The 24,661-nt window shown below is 41.2% G+C and overlaps 1 protein-coding gene across 5 annotated transcripts in view; it reads right to left on the reverse strand.

Annotated features, from left to right (window-relative positions):
- BICC1 (BicC family RNA binding protein 1) overlaps nt 1-24,661 on the reverse strand; it is a 143,566-nt gene that overhangs the window by 26,347 nt on the left and 92,558 nt on the right. For all 5 annotated transcript variants that reach the window (XM_075257495.1, XM_075257493.1, XM_075257496.1 and 2 more), the window contains exons 4-7: nt 8,005-8,084; nt 6,048-6,206; nt 2,294-2,347; nt 211-405 (exon numbers count right to left, since the gene is read on the reverse strand). In XM_075257495.1, the coding sequence (XP_075113596.1) occupies nt 211-405; nt 2,294-2,347; nt 6,048-6,206; nt 8,005-8,084 (488 nt within the window). The remainder of the gene's footprint in view (nt 1-210; nt 406-2,293; nt 2,348-6,047; nt 6,207-8,004; nt 8,085-24,661) is intronic.

A 24,661-nucleotide genomic window follows, 5' to 3' on the forward strand; every position in this document is an offset into this window, starting at 1 on the left:
GATGCCTTGCGTAGGGTTTAGGTATTGGAACGAGAGCAAGCATCAGTACATGACACTGAAATGAACTCTCCCTATGGTTTGCACAAATTCAGGATGAACTGTTTAACAGCTGGAAAAACATACAATATGCGCGGCTGCAGAATGAACCTGGTTTATTCATAGTAAAGCCTCGGGGTAAAGCGTTCTGACAAATGGCTAGTAGAGAATTACCTTGACAGCACTGGTGTTATTCTGAGACCCTCTTACAATCACAGTGGCACCGTATACTCTTGAGCGCTGCTTGAAAGAAACAGTTATGTTGTAGGTTTGGGAGATGTGCTGGATGGTGGGAGAGTTTGGATCGGGAATAGGCTGCAGAATACCCGCTATGGGCAAGTCAAACATTAACACCAATGGCAGTAGTTCCTGTAGGAGAGAAAAACCTTTAATATTGTATATACACACACAAATTAACAAGATATATCTATCTTACCAATCCCAATGGCTATATTGGGATCCACCAGACTTCCATCATTTTATGAAAAGCTGCATACTGTAATAATTTCTCTTTTTTTGTTATGGGTATGAGCCTAGAAGTCGGGGCTACAGACTATTGATAAAGTATACAGAAAGGTGTGATACAAAAGTGTACACTAATATCATTCACCAGTATGTTCGGCAATGCTTCTTAAAGAGAAAATCTGTTCGGTCATTCCAAAGATATAAGCCCTTTCAATGTTGATGGAAATTATGTTCTACTAGCCAAGTGGGCAGTGATACTGTATTTTTTGTGGGTGGGGTTTGTGTGAACCCCTACTTAGCTAATAAACCTCAATTTGCAGCTACGCTAAAAGGGCTTATAACTTTGGAATAGCTGAACAGATTTGAATAAGTAAAACCCCTAAAATGTTCAGGTTGAGTGTGCCAATTGATATACGTCACTATACACTTTTCCCACCTAGTGATGGATCCTCTTTAAGATCATCACAGCTTTGGATATACAAGTCGCCATCATGGGTCAGACATTTTTGCTGAACTCCTTTCTCTAACATAATATTTCTCTACATAATCTTTCAATCCTTTTGCCTGTGTGTACTTTAGCAGTCATCAGCCGATCAGTAATACATGACGAATGGGATAAGTACATGCAGAAAGCTGGTTTAGTCTGGACTATATACCGTCTCAAACACTGATGACTTGGAAACCACAATGCAATGGAGGAAATCTGAAATATGTCACTTAAACAGCCAAACCAACTTAGAGAAAGGTTTCTTGCTTTTTTTCCCCAAACACAGCACAATGGTAATAACCTAGCCAAAAATCCATCAAATACTCTAATCAGAAGTTATAGGGCATCGATTCAGAGCGTCCTGGTTCAATGCATTAAGTCAGACTACCGGAAAATCTAATAAGGACTGAAAATGCCAAATTTCAGAAAAACTATGTAAAAATGTGCAGAAAAGACAGAGCTTAAGGTTCACAAACTGTGATAACTACAGAAGTGGAATAACTAGCAAGTACAGTAGAAAATGTTGTACTATGTAGAATGTTAGCCGAGATCTAGGTAATGCAGAAAATAAGTCATAAAACCGCATACACATGGCAGCTTATCCTGAAAAGTCAAATGAAAATGTCCCCCATTTCGTATATATTTTAAGCAGAATGGGGGGCAGAGACCCTGAATGGTCAATAATGTGACCCCAGTCTTTACCAGTCGAAGCCCTGATGACCCTTTAGTTCTCTTATATATGGCATAACATGTAGGGCACGGTGAGGTGGCAGATGTACTTTAAAGGGGTTGGCCACTTTCAGACCAATATTGAGAGACAAATGTTATGATTTGTATAATAAAAAGTTGTACAATTCCTCACGGTTTTCTAGATCTCTGCTTGCCGTCATTCATTCTGTTACTTCTAGTGGCTAAAAGTCTGACCATGGTCATGTGATTTACGGTCCATGGTCATGTGATATACACAGGTGCACAGCTGATTACCAATCAGATCTCCGATTACTGTGCTGTGACTATAACGAGCGGCACCTGTGTACTCATCACATGACCATGGACCGTAAATCACATGACCATGGTCAGACTTTTAGCCACTAGAAGTAACAGAATGAATGACAGCAAACAGATCTAGAAAGCCGTGAGGAATTGTTACAGAAAGGATATTGGAAAATTGTACAACTTTTTATTATACAAACCATAACATTTGTCTCTTGATATTGGTCTAAAGGTGGCCAACCCCTTTAAGCAAAGAAAGAATCCGATGAGGTTTTATGTGATACATTAGTTAATAGAAGAGCAAAGACTTACTCGTATTCTTACTCTTGCAGACTCTACTCCAGCCGGCTGCCCGGCAATTGACACCTGAAATGAAAAAATACAATGGTTACTGATATTTTTCTTAAGTTGTCTTCTCCTGCCTCCACCGAAAAAAAAAAAAGTATCCATGGAACTTCATTCAATTATAACTCCTCAGCAAGAAGCCCCGTCCTAGTCTGCCCCCTTCTGCTGTAATTCCTTTGCTATGGAGACACAACAGAGACTGTAATCTAAATCATTTCTTCCCAATCCCATATAGCTTCTTAAAGGGAATGCATAATACAAACATTGTTTGAATCAAGTTTTAAATGTTAAACATTTTTAAGACAATTTTAATTATGTTTACTTGAATAGGCTATGTCACAAATAATAAAATCCTGCAATTTTCACAATGACCACCAAGCCTAATAATAAGGGGACAATTCCTGTTCTGTACATCATTCTGTTTACTTCTTAGTAGTCATCTTATCACAGGCAGGTTTACAATAAAAGATAACATCTGTTTTAGAGAAAATCCACCATTCACAAAGGGTCGTTGCTATCTATTCCCCCTCCCTACACATTATACAGCAGATCTAGAAAAATCTGCCATAGAAGTCAATGAGTTATATCCAGACCGTTGTGTCTATTGGGTTACTTGAGGACCAGACGTAAGAAACCTTGACTATAAAGTCCAAATCCTTGGTTATACCCTATTGGCAAATAAAGCAGTAAAACTATAAAAGTTACATATAAAGTTCTATTAACCCCAGTTCTCTGTTAAATGATAAATAGAAGTCATTCTTAAGGGAGCCCCATTCCTGGAACAACCACATATGTTCAAGTGTATTGTCCTGGGAACTTCTCCGTCTGGTCGTATGATGTCACTGCTGACTCATGGGTGCGTTTCCATTCCAGGAGCGAGGATACAAAGTGTAGACCTTGTGATGAGAAAGCAGCAGTAATGGGGCCACACCTTGTTCTGTCCTCTCTCACACATGGGACAAGTTATTTTCAATATAACAAAAGAAATAAAGCAACCTAAATGTTATGTCTGCCATCAGTGGGAAATCTTCTGTTTGATGTCATGGCGAGTTCAGAATCCCAGTCTGTATAACACAAAGTCTAAACCGTTTCTCAAGCCGTGCAACACAACTATTAATCTGTGGTTACATATACATGTTACAAATGTCTGTGGGTACGAAGCCTGGTAAACTATAGGACAACCAGAAGACGACTGGCAAGACTTTACCACAATTGTGGAAAACATTCCTGAAATTTATCCGTCTGAAACTAGACATGTAGAATTAGACTTCAGTTAACATGTTGCTCAAACTTTGAGAACATAATATATTTTACATACATATTACACATATATATTTTACAAAATAAAGTGAGGCTAGGGATCCATACACCCTTCTTCTAACTTGTTTTTATTTCTAATTGTAGTTTTTTATTTTATTTTCTGTACATGTTTATGTGGGCAGCCATCTTGACTGAATGGCTTTTTGCAGTATTTAGAAATGGGCTTTACAACCATCCCATGGACAACGATACAGAGGTTGGATTTATCTATATATAGGGGATATCGGTCTGTCATTGTAATATTGCCCTATGATGATAATGAGATCACGGCTGCAAAGGGAGAAAACATTAAAGGGGTTGTCCAGGCAAAAATGCACAACCATTTAAAAGTTTAGATCAGCTTCAGACAGTGACAAAAAAAAATAAATTCACACTTTTTTCCCTAGTACTCTGTTGCCTTCCACCGCGGTCTGGTCGTCTTAGTCCAGTAGCAGAAGTCCCAGCCACACGTGACCACTGAGGCCAATCAGTGGCCTCAGCAAAGGGCATGAGAAGTCACTACCTGTGACATCACTGGTCTCTTCCTGACGCTTGCTGAGGCCACTGACTACCATTAGCGGTCACTCAGCAGAACTCAGGAAGAAACCTGTGAAGATGCCGGAGCAGAAGTATCAGACCGCGCTTGGAGAACACAAGAATCTGATTGAAAGAGTTAATGACATTTCAATTTATTTTTGTACATTAATAGTTTAAGTATAAGAAACTTGTAATATATCTTATCAGAGGAAAGTGCTCCTATCTGTTACCAGGTCCTCTCCTGCCTGCTAAACTGCTCAATTCAGTGAGAGATCGGTCTTCAGCGTGACAACAGGTAGAGCCCATATTACATAGAGGTCAATGGAAAAGTGGAGGAGCCCTGCTACAGGAAGCGGTAATATTGCTTTCTCTGCACTTTTTATAGCAGCCTTTGGCAGGACTGAGCAGTGTATAATATATATATATATATATATATATATATATATATATATATATATATATATACACACATATACACATACATACACACACACACACACGAACACACAGTACAGACCAAAAGTTTGGACACTGAAGGCATCAAAACTATGAATTATATAAATGTGAAATTGTATATTTAAAAAAAGTGTGAAACAACTGAAAATCTGTCTTATATTCTAGGTTTTTCAAAGTAGCCACCTTTTGCTTTGATTATTGCTTTGCACACTCTTGATGAGCTTCAAGAGGTAGTCACCGGAAATGGTCTTCCATCAGTCTTGAAGGAGCTCCCAGAGATGCTTAGCACTTGTTGGCCCTTTTGCCTTCATTCTGCGGTCCAGCTCACCCCAAACCATCTGGATTGGGTTCAGGTCTGGTGACTGCGGAGTCCAGGTCATCTGGCGTAGCACCCCATCACTCTCCTTCTTGGTCAAATAGCCCTTACACAGCCTGCAGATGTATTTGGGGTCATTGTCCTGTTGAAAAATAAATGATGGTCCAAAGATACGCAAACCGGATGGAACAGCATGCCGCTGCAAGATGCTGTGGTAGCCATGCTGGTTCAGTTCGCCTTCAATTTTGAATAAATCCCCAACAGTGTCACCAGCAAAGCACCCCCACACCATCACACCTCCTCCTCCATGCTTCTCGGTGGGAACCAGGTATGCAGAGTCCATGCGTTCACCTTTTCTGTGTTGCACAAAGACACGGTGGCTGGAACCAAAGATCTCAAATTTGGACTCATCAGACCAAAGCACAGATTTCCACTGGTCTAATGTCCATTCCTTGTGTTCTTTAGCCCAAACAAGTCTCTTCGGCTTGTTGCCTGTCCTTAGCAGTGGTTTTCTAGCAGCTTTTTTACCATGAAGGCCTGCTGCACAAAGTCTCCTCTTACCAGTTGTTGTAGAGATTTGTCTGCTGCTAGAACTCTGTGTGGCATTGACCTAGTCTCTAATCTGAGCTGCTGTTAACCTGCGATTTGAGGCTGGTGACTCGGATGAGCTTCACAGCAGAGGTGACTCTTGGTCTTCCTTTCCTGGGGCGGTCCTCATGTGACTGATGGTCCCAACCCCATTTATAAGGCAAGAAGTCCCACTTATTAAACCTGACAGGGCACACCTGTGAAGTGAAAACCATTGCCGGTGACTACCTCTTGAAGCTCATCAAGAGAATGCCAAAAGTGTGCAAAGCAATAATCAAAGCAAAAGGTGGATACTTTGAAGAACCTAGAATATAAGACATATTTTAAGTTGTCTCACACTTATTTGTTAAGCATATAATTCCACTTGTGTTACTTCATAGTTTTGATGCCTTCAGTGTGAATCTACAGTTTTCGTAGTCATGAAAATACAGAAAACTCTTCTTATGTGTGAATTAGAAATTATGAGGTTATCCCAGGTAGAGAAAAGTTTGGTTAAAACCAAAAATATATATTACAATTTTTTACCTGGTTACTTTTCTCTGCTTGGTTATTTCGATTTGAGTCAGGGAAATGTATGTGGCAACCAGTTTCCTCCATAACCTTCTTGATGTTGTTGCCACCTTTACCGATGACATGTGAATGCTCAGTATGAGATACATCCATTTTTAAAGTAACTCTATTACTCTAAAAGAAAACCGCAAAAAAAAAAAAAAAAAAAAAAATATTAATAAATATTTTTCGTATTTTACAGGAACATTCATAGTCAAAGTATTGACGGGTTTAACGCCAATATAAATAGTGCCCTAGAATGGCTACAGATTATTGCTGTCTACTTCTCTAAACTCATTCAGGGACTAATATCCAATACACCTGATGGTTTAGGGTAGAAAAATAGTTACATAACATTAATAGTAATGGAAATTATTAGGACAGTAATGATGAATGGGGAAGTCAAAGATGGCTTGCATAAGAAAATGGGCTACAATAAATTGCTTGAGGGCTAAGATGATGAAGAGTACAATTCAGAATCAATATGGGGGATCCTTTATTATCTAATGGAGAGCAGTAGCAAAGAACATCTCACTCTATATAAAGCAAAAAACAGGACACGTCCTCCAATTAGAATGTGCATGGTGTAATGCTAACCTTTTCCTGTGGGGGAGCTGCAGGAAAACGGAATACTTACTGACCATTTCCACACAAATTACAGCCATTTGCTGAGTGGTCCAGCAAGATACCTAGAAATCTTGGTTTAGATCTAACAAGTAGGCATTGTCCAATGCAGAGAACCACTTTAACACCCCCTACACAGCTGCTTTTGGACTGTTGTCTTTTGGGACCAGACATATTGACTTCAATATGAACAGCTCAAATAAAGCTATAAATTACATGCCTAGAGCTACACACCCATCTACAGATGTAACAAACTTTAACTTGGCACTGAAAATTTATTGCGGCGTGGTGACAGAACCCAAAAAAATAAAGATTCACAGATAACTAGGTTAACATTCGGTACCGCAGTACAGCTAATACATTACGTGTCAAGTTAAACTTTGCTATATCTAGAGTTCTAAAGTTAAATGGCACCAGATAGATTAGCAATGGCCGCTGCTTCATTCACACATGTTTACTTATACAGAAGCAGATCAGGAAAGGATCCAGGAACTAGATTTAAGAGGAGACTTGGCAAAAGCACAAAACGCAGTTATCAAATTTGCAGTTGGAAAACCTGGTTGCAAAATGTTGAACAACTCAACAATCCAGCCAAAGTTCCCAGAAAAAACCCCCCGACTTGTCCGAAAGTAAACTCCCAGGTATCAAGACGACAACTGGCCAAGGCACATGTAACGACACAAGTTACGTTTCAGCAAATTTTTATCGAACAAGTGTCACCGGAACCCGGCACATCAACCAATCCATACAGAAGCATCTGAATGAAATGGCGTTTCAGTGCCGATGTTGCTGAGATATTGCCGTTTTTGACAACATGCAAATAAGCTTGTTGGAGCAATGAGGACATTGTTGCCTCTTTGGAGCACCAGCAACGCCCTTATTGACTATATCTTGGCAATGTAGGCCCCAACACACAAGATATAAAGTTAGGGTCACCTGGGATGATTTGCTTTAAATGGAATCTGTCAATGTGATTTAACCCCACAATGCACCATTAGTACCTTACGCTGCATCTCATGCGTTGTCCAATGGTGTTCCTATAATGCCCATGCGAAAATAATAAACTCTCAGAATTCCATCATGGAAAACTCTTCATTATATTGATCAACGATGGCCAAACAGATTAGAACAAATGGGGATATTCCCATACAGACATGACATTTTGGACAGGCATGCCCCTTTCATCATTCACTAATCTTGATACATATAAACGCACCCTTTGAAGACACAAGCTGATCCTACAGCCGCTCTATTCCTATAGCCTAATAAAAGTACTTCCAATGCCGAGCAATATTTGAATCTGATTTACCTTGGTGTCCAATACCGACATTATCCTTTCCTTGGCTTCCTTAACATTTTCTTTCTTCCCAGATACTTTTATATGTGGGTCTGCAGAGAAAAGATAAGTTATTAGATTTAGAGTTGGAAAAGAAAACAAATAAAAATTTGAGTCATGTACAGAAGGTGCTGAATTTGTAAAAGTGGAGAGAAAATTAAATCTGCTGAATTTTATTAAATAATAACTATTAGATAGATAGACTATTTGTGCCCTGTATATTAGAAAGAACCAAGTTTCGATAATAAAGGATTATAATCTTCTCCGTAAAGTCAAAAATTCTAAAAATGACAAAAAAATACCATATTTTCCATAAAAATTAGAAAATGGGCCACGAAAAAAAAAATTCAATTTGCGAAATGAAAAACCTAACATTTTTAAACTGTGAAAAACAAATGACAGAACTTAAAGGGGTTGTCCCATCACAAGGATCCTATCTATACTGCTTGTTAATGTGGATGTAAGACTTTTCCTAAATACACTGCTTCAGCAAAACTGCTTTGTGTGTCCACTATCTTACTTTATTCAATTCATTGTTGACACAGCCCTTAACTTATCTGCTCAAAAGTCAAGTGATGCATCTGCTGCTCTCAGGGGGGAGGGAGGAGGGGATAAGTGCACGGGAGCGAGCCTGTGTTTCTAGCTATTCCTGTGTCTACACCACATGATCTAGATCCCTGCTCCCAGTTATCAGGCTAGCTAATTCAATTGTGTTCATTATGGCAGAGACAGGCAGTCTCTGTATGTATCACAGAATGGAGTTGCTCCTGCCTGTACTTCATAGTCCAATATTGTGCATATAGTGTTTGAGGACCTTGATGACATCACAGGACCTTCAGCCGACCTATGTGGTGGGCGGAGCTACATGCTAATTTGGGGAGGAGCTAAACGGTAGGTTGCATGTGAAACCCCGCCCACCAAATGACAAGAAACCAGGAAGAAAAAAGATTTTACAGCAGGGAAGACTGGTGAGTATGTGACGTGGGAATACCCCTTTAAAGAGGACCCTTCACTACCTCCAATAAGTCCAGCTCTTTACATAATTTAATAGCTGCCACTCCACTGATTCTGGCATAGTAAGAATTTTTTCTCTAGCCCCCACCATTCCTGAGCAATCAATGCTGTTAGCTTTGGTGCCCAATATGCTATTTAAGCTATGCACTATCAGGAGGGCAGTTTCAGCTCAGACAAGAGGTGCAATTCTGATCTCTGACACAGGCTGCCTCTGATTGGAGCTCTGAACCACATCCCCTGACTAACACCGCCCTTCTGACATTAGAGCTCAAATAGCACAACTGACCCCAAAACTAACTTGACTTGTTGCTCAAGAATGGTGGGGACTAGAGAGAAAATTCCAACTGCGCTGGAATCAATTAACAGATGCTAAGAACTAGAACTGGAGGTGGTGGTGAAAGGTTGCTTTTGAAAGTCATACTCAAGTTGAAGACCATGGAGGCCATCTTCCTGTTGACCAGTAGCTTCACCTAATAAAATGATGGCTCTGAAACTAAGGAATCAAAAATGGTTAGAAAAAAAAAAACCTACCGTAGACCACAGCATTCACAACAATTTTGTTTTGTTGTAAAACCATGAACAGCAGTTCGGATGTCAGTATGATCTGGTTTACTTCAGCGAGACCTGAATTTCCAGGCTTTGGGTGGAGATAGGCTTTAATTTTCTGGATAATTTGATTTCTTATATCCAGATGTAATAATCCAACATCATATCCGCCCTGGAGATGATAGACTATCCAAATCAAGCTATATGAAAAATTACAAATTTACTCTTCTATGGCGGTTCTCTTTTGGTTTGATTTTTGTATGCTCCTATTTGTATGGATGTAACACATACAGCCAACATATTGCAATTTGGCGCCTTGTCTACTTCGCGAACAAAAATACAGGAAGGTGGGGCAAATCTGGAGCAGACTAATGTGTAAAAGATTCCAAGAAGACTAAAAATGAATAAAATAAATTAGTTCTGCATACCAAGTCCTACTACACTGAGCTGTAAAGTGGCATAAAGAGTAATAGACTAGAATGAAGCCTCCGTTCTCAAGACATTCTGGTAATGAAAAGCAGAAGCGGAATTTTTTAAATGGCAAGATCTTATAGTATGAATTATTCATAACTCCAGCTTAAAACACAGGTTTTAAAATTCCTCCGTGTATTCTTTATGTAGCTGGCCATTTGAAGTAATTTAGTCTAGTACGTCTTGGGAACCTGTACAAAGCGACATGCTATTTCCACTTGCGTTTCAAATTCTTAGATCCCATTTGCCAGGCAACGCTTACAAGAATGTATAGACATTTCACACATGTCGGTGAAAGATTCAAAGGCTCGAAGAAAGTTAAATCACTTAAGACGTCAAAAACACAAGAAATATTTATAAGAACTTAGAAACTTGCCACATGTGTTTCATTTCAGGGAATATATTTAGAGAGTTAAATGTCAGGTAATATGTACGGCATAAATAATACATATACCTACGGAAAATGATCAGGGCTCGTTCACATCTGCGCCCGGGACTCCGTTCTGCAGGTTTCCGTTTTCTGCACAAAACAGAGCAGGAGACCGAAACCTGCCGGCATCTTTCAAACCCCCAAGTGTCCGGCCATGAGTGCTGGTGAGCGTTTTATGTACTTTGTTCACGTTACAAACTTTGAATGCTTCTGTTTACGCATGTTACTCAATCAAGTGCGGGGTCCCTCTAACTTCGAAGCACTGAAAACAATAAATGGCTGCCAACAAGCCACATTCAGAGAAGCCTGTCAGGCACGTGGGCTCTTGGAGGATGACAATCACTGGGCCTTAACCATAGAAGAAGCCGTCCTGTGTCGCTCAGCTGACAAAATAAGATCTGTTTGCAATTTTAGTAAGCACCTGCAGACTATCAAACCCTCCCCAGCTGTGGAATAAATACAAAGACGCACTATCAGAGGATATTGTGCATAGGCTACAAGGCACGCATACGCAATTGATAGATAATGAGGCTCTGAAATTAATAGAGGACAAAATAATTCACTTATCTGGCAAAAATTGACAGATTTTGATTTGCCCACACCCCAACGAACTGGAGAATTAACAAGCGGAGTTGCGAGAGAACTTAATTACGATACCGTAGCCTTAGATACTTTTGTAAATGACATGTACCCACGTTTGCTGCCTGAGCAACGCCATGTTTATGATTTAATAATCCAGCGCGTAAATAGTGGCGATAGAGGACTCTTCTTTCTAGATGCCCCAGGAGGAACTGGCAAGACATTTGTGCTAAACCTACTGCTGGCCCGAGTTCGTAAAGACCGTAACATAGTCCTGGCTGTGGCATCGTCAGGAATTGCTGCAACGTTGCTGAACGGTGGCAGAACGGCACATTCCACTGTCAAATTGCCACTAAATCTGGCCATTGAAGAAGCCCCGACATGCAACATCAGCAAAAGTAGCCACCGAGGCGCTGAATTGCAACAATCAAAGTTAATTGTGTGGGACGAGTGCACTGTGTCACACAAATGTGCGGTCGAAGCATTGAACCGCAGTCTACAAGACATCTGTGGCAACCAAGCTCTAATGGGAGGGGTGGTAGTACTGCTCGCTGGCGATTTCAGACAGACACTGCCTGTCATTGAGAGAGGTACACCAGTAGATGAGATGAATGCGTGTCTAAAGGCGTCGCCACTGTGGTGCAAAGCCGAAAAGCTAAACCTTACGTACAACATGCGGGTCCAACTTTTCAATGATTTTGAGGCAGGTGCCTATGCCTCCAAGTTACTAGAGATCGGAGAGTGTGTACTACAAACAGATTTACATGGGAAAACTGAATTTACCAATGATTTTTGCCATCCACTCAACAGAAGATCAGCTTATTTCACACGCTTCGATCAGATATCAGGCTGTTCGAGATGTTTGATTACAGTCGAACACCAGGTGGCAAACTCACTAAAAATTCAATTCCCCTCCCACCTTCCCTGGCGCGCTTTTTTTTTGCACCAACAACGGTGCAGGGGACGTGTGACAGGAAGTACAACAATGGAGGCATTGACAAAATAAATAAATAAAAAATCCGAAAAAATAATTGTCTGGCTAAATCAGGTGACCTCCAATTTATACGAATAGTGGATTTAATATCCGGTTCATATGAGACTGAACTATGTGACTGTAAGACAGGGAAAGCTGTACAGGCAGGGTTAGATAGGGATTACCTTTATTTAAGTGGGAATGTTACTCACACAGCTCTTTGGGGCTCTATCTGGTTGGGATCCCTGTCAGCTTGCGATATGCGCGAGCTGACTTTTTCCCATAGGAATGCATTGACCAGCATTGATTGGCCGAATGCCATAGAGTACAGCATTCTGCCAATCAACGCTGGTTCTGCCAGAGGCTCATCTGTGAGGAGGCGGAGTCTAAGATCGGACCAGAATGGAGACTGCCGTGGACCGATCTTAGACTCTGCCTCCTCCGGTAGAACCAGCGTTGATTGGCCGAATGCTGTACTCTGTATGGCATTCCGCCAATCAACTCTGGTCAATGCATTCCTATGGGAAAAAGTCAGCTCCCGCTTATCGCAAGCTGACAGGGATCCTGATGTAATACAGTGACTTGGGCATGTTAGATGCCCCCAGGCATGCTTCCCCTGCTGTCCCAGTTGCATTCCAGGGTGTTGGCATCATTTCCTGGGGTCTCATAGTGAACTTAGTGACCCTCCTGAGTCGAATAGTGGTTTCCACCCCTAAATGATTATTTATGCCCCATAGACTATAATGGGGTTCGATATTCGATTAAACAGTCGAGTATTGAGCAGCTACTCGAATCGAACATTTCACTGTTCGCTCATCTCTAGTAATTACTTGAACACAAATGTGCAGCTGTTCCAGTGTATTACAACGCAAGCAATATAATGCATGCCAGTTTTTATAACATTCACTTTTGCACATTAAACGCACTTTTGGAATGTCTCTATGCAACCAATGCTTAAGTCATCGAAGACGAAGTCGTGGGCAAAAGCTAGTATTTACATGAAAGCCTTAACATTCGCTAAAAAATTTGCATAATTAATTAGCAAGCTAAAGTTTAGCAGATATATTCAAAAGAGAATACGCAGAAGTGAGTCAAATGTGTAAAAGGAAATTGTATTTTTTTGCATTTTATTTTTTTGACATTACAAATAAATAAAATAAAAAAATATCTATCCATCCATTGTGATAAGGTGACAGGCAGAGCTCTGGAGTCCAGATATATTAGGCCCAGGTTTCTGATATGTGCGGTCCAGGGCGGATCTAGAGTAGACCTCGGCCCAGGTGTAGATCCTTGGATCATTACTGGGCCAGTAAAGGCTGCAGATCCTGCATTCCAGTGCAGTTCCATGAGGTAAAAGGAGGTGTATGGTTCTGTCCTGTAACCCTGAGTCTGGTGAGTCAATATTGCACTTGTTTTGTTTGTGTGGTTGGAAGTAAGCCACATGTATAGTTAGGTTATCAGTTCTGTTTAGTTAGTTGCCCAGACGAGCAGGATTTTATTTTGTTTTTGCCTGAAGTTAAATAGACTTCAATGGGTTCCTTTTTCTGCTAGATTGGGTCAGGAAGAGCAGAGTTATCTCATTATTAAAAGGTGGATCAGTTAATGGAAGCCATATTGTACTGCTGGATGCCTTGGTAAGGCTGCATAGCAGAATTAATGTTATGTATGCGCTACCTCCTACTTAATATGACGGCGCTATACAAATAAGCTAAATAAATGCCTTGGACACTAACCACTGGTGCAGGGGGCTGTACATAAGCCACATACACTATACAGACACGAAGCTTCTGCCTCCAATACAACAAGAAAGCTTTGATAATGAAGAAGCTACTGCCTGAAGGGTCTCTGCTACTAGTAGACAGCTGTATTAAAGGGTGGCAGGTTTGGAGCCATTTTTTTTTTTTAATTTTGGTAAATTGTTACCTAGAAATTCCTATGCTATACTGTAAACCGGAGAGACTTCTGGTCTAAGTTTTTTTAGAAGGTGGAAGGAGTTTTTCGGTTAGGCAGCACAGCCTTTAACCAGAGTTCAGACATGTTTTCAGTGAGTCTTGAGTTAGTCTAAGTTGAGGACTGTAACTCGTAGGAAAGCACTTTAAAATTTTCCTGGTTAGTTAGTGGTAGTTCGGCCCCATGCCACTGGATCCATTTTGCAGGAAGAAAAAAAAAACCAAAACACTTATTTTAATGGTTTTCAACTGAACAGCTGTACTGATGAACCAGTGAGGAAACCTTGGAGTCCATGTCTAAAACATGCACTGCATTACCCCAATAGTGGCTGCAAAAAGAAGTAGGACCTAGACTTGGTCATAGTGGTCAACAAAGATCACCAGTGTCAAAATCCTGGAAGAGCGAGTGGGAGTAGCATTTTCCTCTCTGGTCAATCCTTTTTTGACCACTTTGGTGCTATACTAGAAGACGGGTGGTTCTGTGCTGCAGTAGGCAGCCCGAGACCAACAGCCTATTTAGTTTCATGGGTGTTGAAGCTAAAATTATTGCTCAGGAATGGTGTGGGCTATGGACTTTGCATTCAGGAATAAACTCCACTCCACTGTGAGTTGGGTGGAGGTGGTGAGAGGTTACCATCTACCAGAAATTCATGAGTTATGCTACAGATATGTGTTTATAGTTGGAATACCCCTTTAAGTGTAATATATGTATGGGGATATTAGGGTTAACTGCAGTCAAAACTAAAGTTTCAGGTTTTGAGCAAAGCAGAATTATTTTTTTGAATTTTTTTTTTCTGTTCAGGTCAAGATGCGGTGATACTGGTCTAAAAGAATAAAAACAATGAATGGAAGTGAGACATCATTAAGATAATACAGTTTACTTTACATAAAAAGTTAAAATTCCTTTTCGCAGATGGAATGTTTAACTTTGGTGTGTCCAGACCACTATCCTACAGACTAATGACCTTCGCTGGATTAATGTGGACTGGAGATTTGCCAAGGTTTTATAGAGATATTAAAGCGCATAATCCATTCTAACACTGTACATTGATTTAATTACGTGGCTTACAATGCAATATTACAAGCAAGGAACTGTGACTCAATAGCACTACTGTGCAATACAATGACTATGGCAGTAAATATCTCAAAAACTGATATTGAATTTCTCCAAAGGAAACGGCATGTAGCTTAAAAGTGACATATTTCTACATTTAGTAGCAGCTGTTTTTCTGATAGAAAGCTCTAAATTATCTCTTTCCATTCCAACACACATGCAGTTGCCCGATGCCACCACTAGGAATCACTTAGGTGGAACGATATCCCAGTTTATTACAGAGTTGAATGTAAAAAGATTTGTGTAGCAAAGCTCCCTCTACTGGTGACCCTCAACGCAAGATCTGAAATTTTGTTTATGTATGGGAGCTGACATCCCATTCAATATCCATTGTTAAGGCTCAGCTGTCTAAGGCCTCGTTCACATCAGCGTCGGTAATCCGTTTCGGGGTAGTCCGCCTGGGGACCCTCCCGAACGGAATACCAAACGTAGATGGCAAGTGGTGTGCAGTGAAAGCACACGGATCCCCATAGACTATAATGGGGTCCGTGTGCTCTCCACGTGCTGCCCGCATGAAACACGCAGACATAAAAGTACTTCACAATCTACTTTGCTTTCTGCATGACTAGTACGGAGATCTCGCGGAAAGCAAACGTATCCCATTATAGTCTATAGGATCCGTGGGCTTTCACTGCACACCCCGCTTGCCATCTGCATTTCGTCCCCAGGCTCCCCGAATGGATTACCAACGCAGATGTGAGCCAAGGCTTAGTCAGTCCCATACAAGATGCATACAAGACTGCTGCGATCAGCCAGGGATCCAGTAGAGGGATCCACCAGTGATCAGACCTTTATAACCTAACCAATTATAGTAAGTGCTTAACCACTTCATTGAGCGCTGTATACACAGCGATCGAGAAGGCAGGGAAGGGAATAAACCTTCCCCGCCATCTCTCTGGGAGCTGTGGCTGCAGTTACAGCTGGCTCCCAGCTTCAGCAGCTGCACGATCTCCGTGCAGCTGCTGTGTTCTGATTGGACGTACCAGTACGTCCTGTCAGAACTAGGCAACCACTTCCCGGACGTTTATAGTTTATGGGTGGTCCGGAAGTGGTTAAGTTATAATGTACGCATTAACTGCAAATAAATAACATAATGGGTATGGGGTGGTAAATAAAAATTAAAAAAAAGATTAAAAATATTAAAAAAAACCATGCATCAACATTAAGGCCGATGCCACTATCTAGACAATGATTACTCAAAGAATAGATTTCCTTAAATATCTGAATAGATGCACAGAGAAAGACAACTGGGATAAATAGCCCTTCCTTGGCTAGGATACACAAACCTATAAATCACTGCAAGAGGCCCGACCTATTGTACGTTCCGGATTACTCCGGAAAATGTTTGGACAAGTACAGAAAAATATAATCCAAATGATAATGCAACAAAAAAACAAATGCTCCAACATAGAGTATATAGAAATTGTTCGAAGAGGAGGAAGCGGATGGATGAGTAACAGGATCAGACTACATAATGGGCTTGTCTGTAGTCTGTAACCATGGAGACATAAAGGTCTTTTTACACTAAGAACATTTTAATTAACTATTTAAAGTTTCAATAAAAATGAGCGAAAATCTTTAAAGTGAAAACACCCCCTGCCCCAAAGTTAGATTTAATCCACTTAAATATATTGTAACCACCTTGTAGACCTCTCCAGAAACCTGCCCGTTTCAACGTGACAACTTCTTGGGACATGGATGGGGTAGCTGACTGCAGATCTGAGCACACATCTAATGGAGAGGGCACCATCTTAATATGTCCCATCATGAAAACTGAGCACTTACAAGTGATATTCCCTTCATACCAATGGTTCTATAATACAGTGGAAAGCAGGAGAACGTCATGTCATCAACGTCATGAAACAGATCTTAAAGAAGACCATTTTTGGGGAAAACAATGATCCACATCACCGTTGGCATCCACCATCTTAGCCTTCCTCTTCACATATTTTGACCGCCGCCTAATCTTCACAATCATAGTCCAGTAATTACTCATGTCAAGGTCTCTCGATGTTTTTGAAGAGTTTTGAGGTTTTTTCGAGCCTATCGTCCGAACGATTCCAAATTGTTTTTAGTTTAATTTTGGCACTTTACAAGAACTATTTGCCCTTTCAATAGATCCTACATTTTTAAAGCACAAAGCATGGACATGCTGTCTCTTAAAGATATCAGGTCGGTTTCCCAATCCCACTTCAGGCTTAACCACAGCATGACTATTTAGAAAAGCAAATGTAGAGCAAGCTGACCACAGGCATCCCAGCCACCCACACAGCTTTCTTTAAGATCATGTACGGAAATTAAAGGCATAGGTACGGGAAGGAGGTGAGGAACTGGTCACAATGGTTTCACGTGTCGGTTGCACAAAAACTGGAAGAACGAAGAACATAAGATCCAACTCGAAGAAAGAACACAAGACAAACTGTGTAGCAACTGGAATTTTCTTTTTTGGTTATTACGCTAGACATAAGCAAACAAAACATTCCACAACAGCGTTACATAAGTTCATGTCCATACTTAACCATGACCTCAGTTTGTACCCAACGTAACACTAATAAATATGATCACAACAGTTAACCATGATCAGACAATGAAGAGAATATATAAATAATCGCAAAAATATTATGAAGACCACCAACAAGCCACACCGCGGCCAACAATCACAAGAATAGACAACATGTCAATGGGAGCCCCGCGGACCCTGCAAGGTCACACATTCTAAACAATCCGAATGTTATTACTAGCACTACATTACTCGAAAGGTGCTGATGAAAGATGAAATAATAGAACAGATAAACTAAAATATAAAGAATGATTTTTTGTCATACTGGCTTAAAAGAAGTTTTCCTATCTCAGTGCAGTCTTTTTCTTCTCAATTCTTGTATTTCTCCTCCCCCCCCCCCCTTGCTGAACAGGCTTGCGAAGGATCACAATACTTACGCAGATCAGATAATATGCACAGTCTTGTAGAGAACGGACTCAGTGTTATCTGTGTGTTTATATAGAGATAAGACAAGTCTATCAGCAAACTGCAAATAGCTGAACTGATTGTCTTGCGGCAGACAAGTGACGTCACTTGTCCATAGGTTTGTGGTTATAGCAACACTGTGTAAACAATGGAAGGCATAAGTGCACATAACAGGCAAACAAAGCAGCATTACTAAAGCAATATATTTAGGAAAAGTCTTCAATTTACATAAGCTAACAGTATAGATAGGATCCTTGAGATGGGACAATCCCTTTAATCTGCATGTTAACTAGCATTCCCACCTTATTAGCTACTGTACTTGAAAGCATAGGGTAGCGTAGTCAGCGTTATTTCTGTTATCATGCACTGTGAAGACCGACACAAAGGATAAAAGTTGTAAAAAAAGAAAAAGTAATCTAATTAACCAAAGATTTATGACTAACCATCATGCAACCCTTGAGGAATAAACATAGAATAAAAGTGGTATCAGATACAACCCAAACACTTTACTATTTAAATGATAGGTGTTATACACTTTTTAATATTGATGACCTATCCTTAGAGAGTTATGCCACGGTAAGTATAGGATAGAGGGTAAATACCAGATTGGTGGGGATCTATCCACAGAGACCACCACCAATCCCAAAAATGGCCTAACTGCAGCTAGGCTGAATGAGGGAGTGCCTGGTGATGGACAGTGCTCCCATTCACTTTAATGGGAGTGCTGGAGCTAGAAAAGTGCTAGACAGAGAATAATTACTTGTCATGGCATAACCTTTTTTAATATATAAGGTATTTGACTGTTGGAGACCCCACAGGTCAGGTTCAACACCCTGGCGTTGGTTTTTACATGTCAAGTGCTGCTTACCTTTCAGTATCCTTAAAGCGGTTATACCATGAAAATTATTTATCATTTATCTATAGCATAAAGAATAACTTGCATATTGGAGGGAGTCAGACCGCTTTGACAACCAGTTCTGAGAACAGAGGGGGGAGAGGAGATAGTTGAGGGATGTCCTCAATATGGGGAACATGTCCGCACCTACTGCTACATTGTCATTGGGAGTAAAACATCTGCCATTCTCAGCATCAGTGGAGGACCCGGCAGTCAGATCCACAAGTCTCTGTAGTGTATCCTCATTGGATAGAGGATAGTTTTCTTGGCATAACCATTTTAATAGGTTGTTAGTACAGTGGTGTCCCATTCAAGGTCACTACTGTAATAGTCACAACTTCTGCTGTTGTCTAGAACACAGCGACATGAGGTGCAACAAAAAACGCTGGGAGCCGCCTGCTGACGGAAATAGCTTATCTATGGATAACCCCTTTAATATCAAGCACTTCCTGCAACAAAGATTACAAAAAGGTGGACATCCCCTTTAACAAAGTGAAAACTCTGTACACTGAAGTATCACACATCTGTGCCTCACGTGGTGCGTCTACTGTATATATGCATCTGATTTCAGAAGATTAGATTGCAAGCTCTGCTGGGGCAGATGACACTCATATTAGTGACTCCCAACTTCCTGAAGTGCAAGGTTTAAAGTTCCTGGGTTTCTGACAATCTGTTTTGTTTGGATTTGCCAGATGGACTCGGATGCATGCAGCCATTGTAATGTGGGATACATCTGCTTTTCATTAAGCCCCACAAGTTATGTGCGTGGGTGCGATTGTCTCATTCCAAACATTTATTTACTTTTTTTTTTTCAGATGTGTTGTTCTGAGCAGATGTGATAAGACCACAATGTACACTATAATTTCACAAGAAAAACAAGCTCATTTACAGCAAGAACAAAAAAATTGCGTAAACGACAAAGAAAACCCCAAATTCAACATTCCATTAAAAAAAAAAAAGTTCCATCAGAATGTTTCTCTAAGGGAACAATACAAACATTGGTTATCTTTGGTCTTTTTGGAACACTACAACCACTCAAAGCTGAAAGCAGACAAAACAGGACCAGAGTGACCGCACAGAGCATGCCCACAACACTCTCCCACCAATGTTAAAGGGGTATCCCAGCAACTATACATTATACCCTTTTCACAGGAGTGGAGGTCCCAGGGATCACGGCACATGCGCGGCCACTCAACTCAAACCTATAAGACTGATGGGAGTCTAGATGTCTGTAGCAAAGTGTAACTTGTCCATCCTCCTTTAAATGAATTGATAAGTTTTTGTAGTCACATCAGCCACTCCATTGAAGTTGGTGATGCAAAAACCCACCAATTCTTGAGATTTTTGGGGCTCTCAGCAAAGGAACCCCCACTGATCAGAAAGCTACCCCCTAACCTCTGAACTTGGCTTCTCTACAGCAGTCCTATAGTGATGAATGGACCGGCGGTGTGCAAGTGCAACCTGCTGCTCCATTTATACAGGGAGGAGGTGAACCTGATCCCTGTGGTTGGACCCGCACCGATCAGATAGTTATCCTCTATTCTCTGTATTACAAAACCACCAGTTTAGGCTAAAACCACAAAAAAAAAGAAAAAAATATCAGCAGAAAAATGCAATGGAGAACAGTCCTAAATGCCAGAAACTTTCACTGTGTTTTACAACTCTGCCTCTATTTGCCCATACAAGTCTATTGGAAAAACGCAGAGTTTTTGCAGGTAAAATTAACATGCCGTCTTTTCTGATTGAACAACCAATTTCCCTTTAAGTTTGTATTCATCTTGGCGAACAAGTACTTCTGGCCACCACTGCGGTACCTATAATAATCTGAACTGTGCCAACAATAATACAAGGAAAGGAAACTTTTAGACACTGTTCACATGGCATAAAACTTGAAGAATATGGATACTGAATGGTTTTCAATAGGGGCAGCTTCTGCAATGCAGGTCCTGTGCTGCTTTCTTCCGATGTATATTCTGTAGGCTTTCATGCTGCTAAAGACCTACCAAACAGTACACAGGTATTACTAGTAGTGTATTTGGGTAATAGCAGCTTCCAAATTAGAAGACTTGTCACTTTTGTTTTAAAATGCACCAAACCAGTTATACGCAGCCAGCCCAAACCCAGTCAGGAGACCCTGAGCTCTAAGCAACATATTGATCTATGATGCTAGGATCCCATCACTAAACATTACATATACTATAAAGCAATGGTTCTTAACCTGTGCTGCATGTACTCCATGGGTTACACCCCACAGCTAGGAACCACTGGTCTATATGACATGCTGCACTGCATGCAATTCCCTTCTACCCAGGTGGACGCCATGCATGACCATGGACGCCAGGCTTACTTTAGAAATGCAAAGAGAGCACTCCTATCAGAACTAATGGAGATTCTCTACTGCGTTACAAGTGGGGGTACCGCTGGGATCTATTTCTCCCTAGTGGATATGTCCCTTCATCTAGAAGCTTAGACAGCTGGGCTGCTTTGCGTTTTCTGACTGGGTGCAGGCCAGGAAATCAGTCCAGTGTATGTACAGAATTTTCTGGCCCATATTCCCACATACGCAGTGGGACGTGCAGCGTGCCCAAAGTTGTTAACATCATTGCAAGTTTTTCTTTGTTGTGCACTAGTCCAAAAGAGAGTAAATGGGGCGACTATGGCAGTAACATACACAAGACTAAGGCTAGGTTCACATCTGCGCCTGGGTGTCCATTATTCTGTCAGACACTCCAATTACTAAAAAGCAGACAGGCAGCACTTTTTCATCCAGTGATTTTCAGCTGCCACTGCTATGGAGTCTCCAACACAGATGTGAACGCAGCCTAAGTGTGGATAGTAAATGACCAAATCCAGCCCTCAGCCGTCTCCGTCATCTGTTCTGAACTTCATCTTGACTTCAGAAGTAAAACTATTAACAGTCGTCCATAACCAGCTGCGGTATTTGGGGCATTTATCACGACCATACAACCAGTTTAGAAACATGTGCCATCCAGAGCTCCAAATAATAACCCTCCTAAGATTGTAACTGGAGATGTCCAACCAAATCTGGATGCAGCCAGTCTGGTCTATGCAACTGTAAGGAAAGCAAAGATTCCTGATGTTCTTAAGTGGAGGAATTCATAAGAGACAAAATGGTACGAGAACCCAAATCTCCTCTCTACATAAATATTTACATCCAGCTAAATGATGACTCATGTAATACAAGCTTCAGACACTAGGGGGCACTAACCATTTATTACATTGCAGGCTCTGATTGTGCAGCTTTAAAAACTGTTAAAACAGTCGGCTAAAGGCATTTATTGGGAAATACAGGATAATGTCATCTACACGACTTACCGAAAATAACTAGCCATGGACGCCAAAAGCATCAGTCAGCGTAATATTACAGAATATACAGCTGTAGCACACATGACAGCGATATTACACACCCCATATAGTGTATACTGCATGCTACATTCAGGAGGAAGCCCTAACTTATGGCACCACACTGTGCAAAACATCTGACCTAACAACTCCCAATATTGCAAAGCCCCAAATTTATATAAACCGTAAATCTGAGTCTATTCTGCTATTTAAACACATGGGGGTGGGATCATCAGTACTGGCATATTGTAAAACAGTCTTGATGTTCTGGCAGGAGCACGGAGAACGACCATGCCATTTCTGAAGGAGTCAGAGTTGGAGTGTGGAAGAACACAGGAGTCAGAGGATTGGCCTCACAGCCCTGGCTGTATGTATGCTTATGGCCTGCAGTTGTGAAGAGAAATAAATCAGACTCCATGGACATTGCAGCAATATCATAACTTAAAGGGAGCCCGGGTCATCATGTTGGGCAGGGAGAAGCTTCATCCGAGTCTTCAGCCTCCTGGGCTTGAATGACCTCTCCCTCACAGACCCCCAAACGCACTAGGTCACCAGAGAGATGTCAGTGACTCCCGGAAGACGCCATTAACAAACATTTATAATGTCACTTTGCTGCAATTGAAAGATTACAGAAGAGCAGCAATGGAAAGGGAATTACCGTATATACTCGAGAATAAGCCAACCCGAATCTAAGCCAAAGACCCTAATTTTACCACAAAAAAACTGGGAAAACTTATTGACTCAAGTATAAACCGGGGGGGGGGGGGGGGGGGGGGGGGGGGTAATGCAGCAGCTACTGGATTAAAATAGTTGGAGTTTCTGGTTGCAGTAGTTGCTGGGGAAGGGGAGGCGGTGTTTGGGTTGTCTGTCTGCCCCTTCCCTGAGCTTGAGGACTGGGTTTTTTTCCCCCACTTGGCATTCAGCCTGGCTGTATATAGGGTATCTGCAGTGCTCCTATTAACCCCTTCCCGATGGAACAGGAGCACTGCAGATCCCCTATATTCAGTAGACCGGGCACTTTCAGACACAGGGATATCTAATATGTATGTGTTTCACAGTTATTTTCTACTTTTGTATGTATTCCAAGGAAAGGAGGGATTTACAGCTTTTATTTATATAATTTTTTTAAAAAAATACCTTTAAAAATAGCTTTTTTTCTTCATTTTATGGGAGATTCTATACATTACTATTGCAGCTGGTCATAGACCCCCCCCCCCAAAAAAAAAAAAAAAAAAAAAAAAATAAATTGTAAATTAAAAATATATATGTATCCTGGAAGAAAAATTCTAATCCCATCCCCATAGCTTATAAGGAACTAGTGGGACCTTAGTAATTACCCGTCTGTTTATCCCCTCTGGGGGCGGCACTCCGGGCCGGGCAGCCATATGGGCCGACATGCTATAATATGCATTAGCCGCTTCTAATTAAAACAATGTTCAGTAGCTTGAACACGATTTGTTAAAGTAATCCATTGCTCAGTTTGTAAAGGAGGCCGAGCAGACGCACCAGCCAAGCTGCAAAGGAATTTTTACTTCATAGTTAATCCTCTGACACGGAATATCTATACCGCTTGTTCTGTTGTCATGGAGATCGCCATAAAAAAAAAAGTGAAATGCCAGAAATGTTAAAGCCCTGGCTGTGTAGTAACAAAGTCAGACCTACAATTTATACCTTGGGAACCAAAGACAAGCAGCGTTATAGGAGAAAGCAGACAAAAGGACCCGGGCCTCAATAAACCTGACATCCCAAATTCCTCCAGCGCTAGCATGTTAGGTTCTGTTCATGGCCGGGGAGGTTACCGGGGATACACAAGCACATGCACCAGGAATGCAGAGAATGGAGGCGGCTGATACGCTAGGATGATGCCACTGCTCTGGGGGTTTCACAGCTGTACAAAGCTTGCGGCTCTAGGATTCTCCTGATTTACGGAGTCTTGTAATACTGGACCTTACTAGAGATGAGCGAACAGTAAAATATTCAATATTCGTTTCCAATAGCCGCTCAATATTCAACTATTCGAACGAATATCGAACCCCATTATAGTCTATGGGGAAAAATGCTTTGTTTCAAGGGATCCCACCATTCCACTCAGGAGGGTCACCAAGTCCACTATCACACCCCAGGAAATGATGCCAACACCCTGGAATACAACTGGGACAGCAGGGGAAGCATGTCTGGGGGCATCTAACATGCCCAAGTCACTGTTTTACGTCGGGATCCCTGTTAGCTTGCGACATGCGGCCAATCAACGCTGGTTCTGCCGGAGTCTCGTCTGTGAGGAGGCGGAGTCTAATATCTGATCAGAATGGAGACTGCTGTGGACCGATCTTG

This window comes from Leptodactylus fuscus, chromosome 10, assembly GCF_031893055.1.
Source record: "Leptodactylus fuscus isolate aLepFus1 chromosome 10, aLepFus1.hap2, whole genome shotgun sequence".
Taxonomy (NCBI): Eukaryota; Metazoa; Chordata; class Amphibia; order Anura; family Leptodactylidae; genus Leptodactylus; species Leptodactylus fuscus.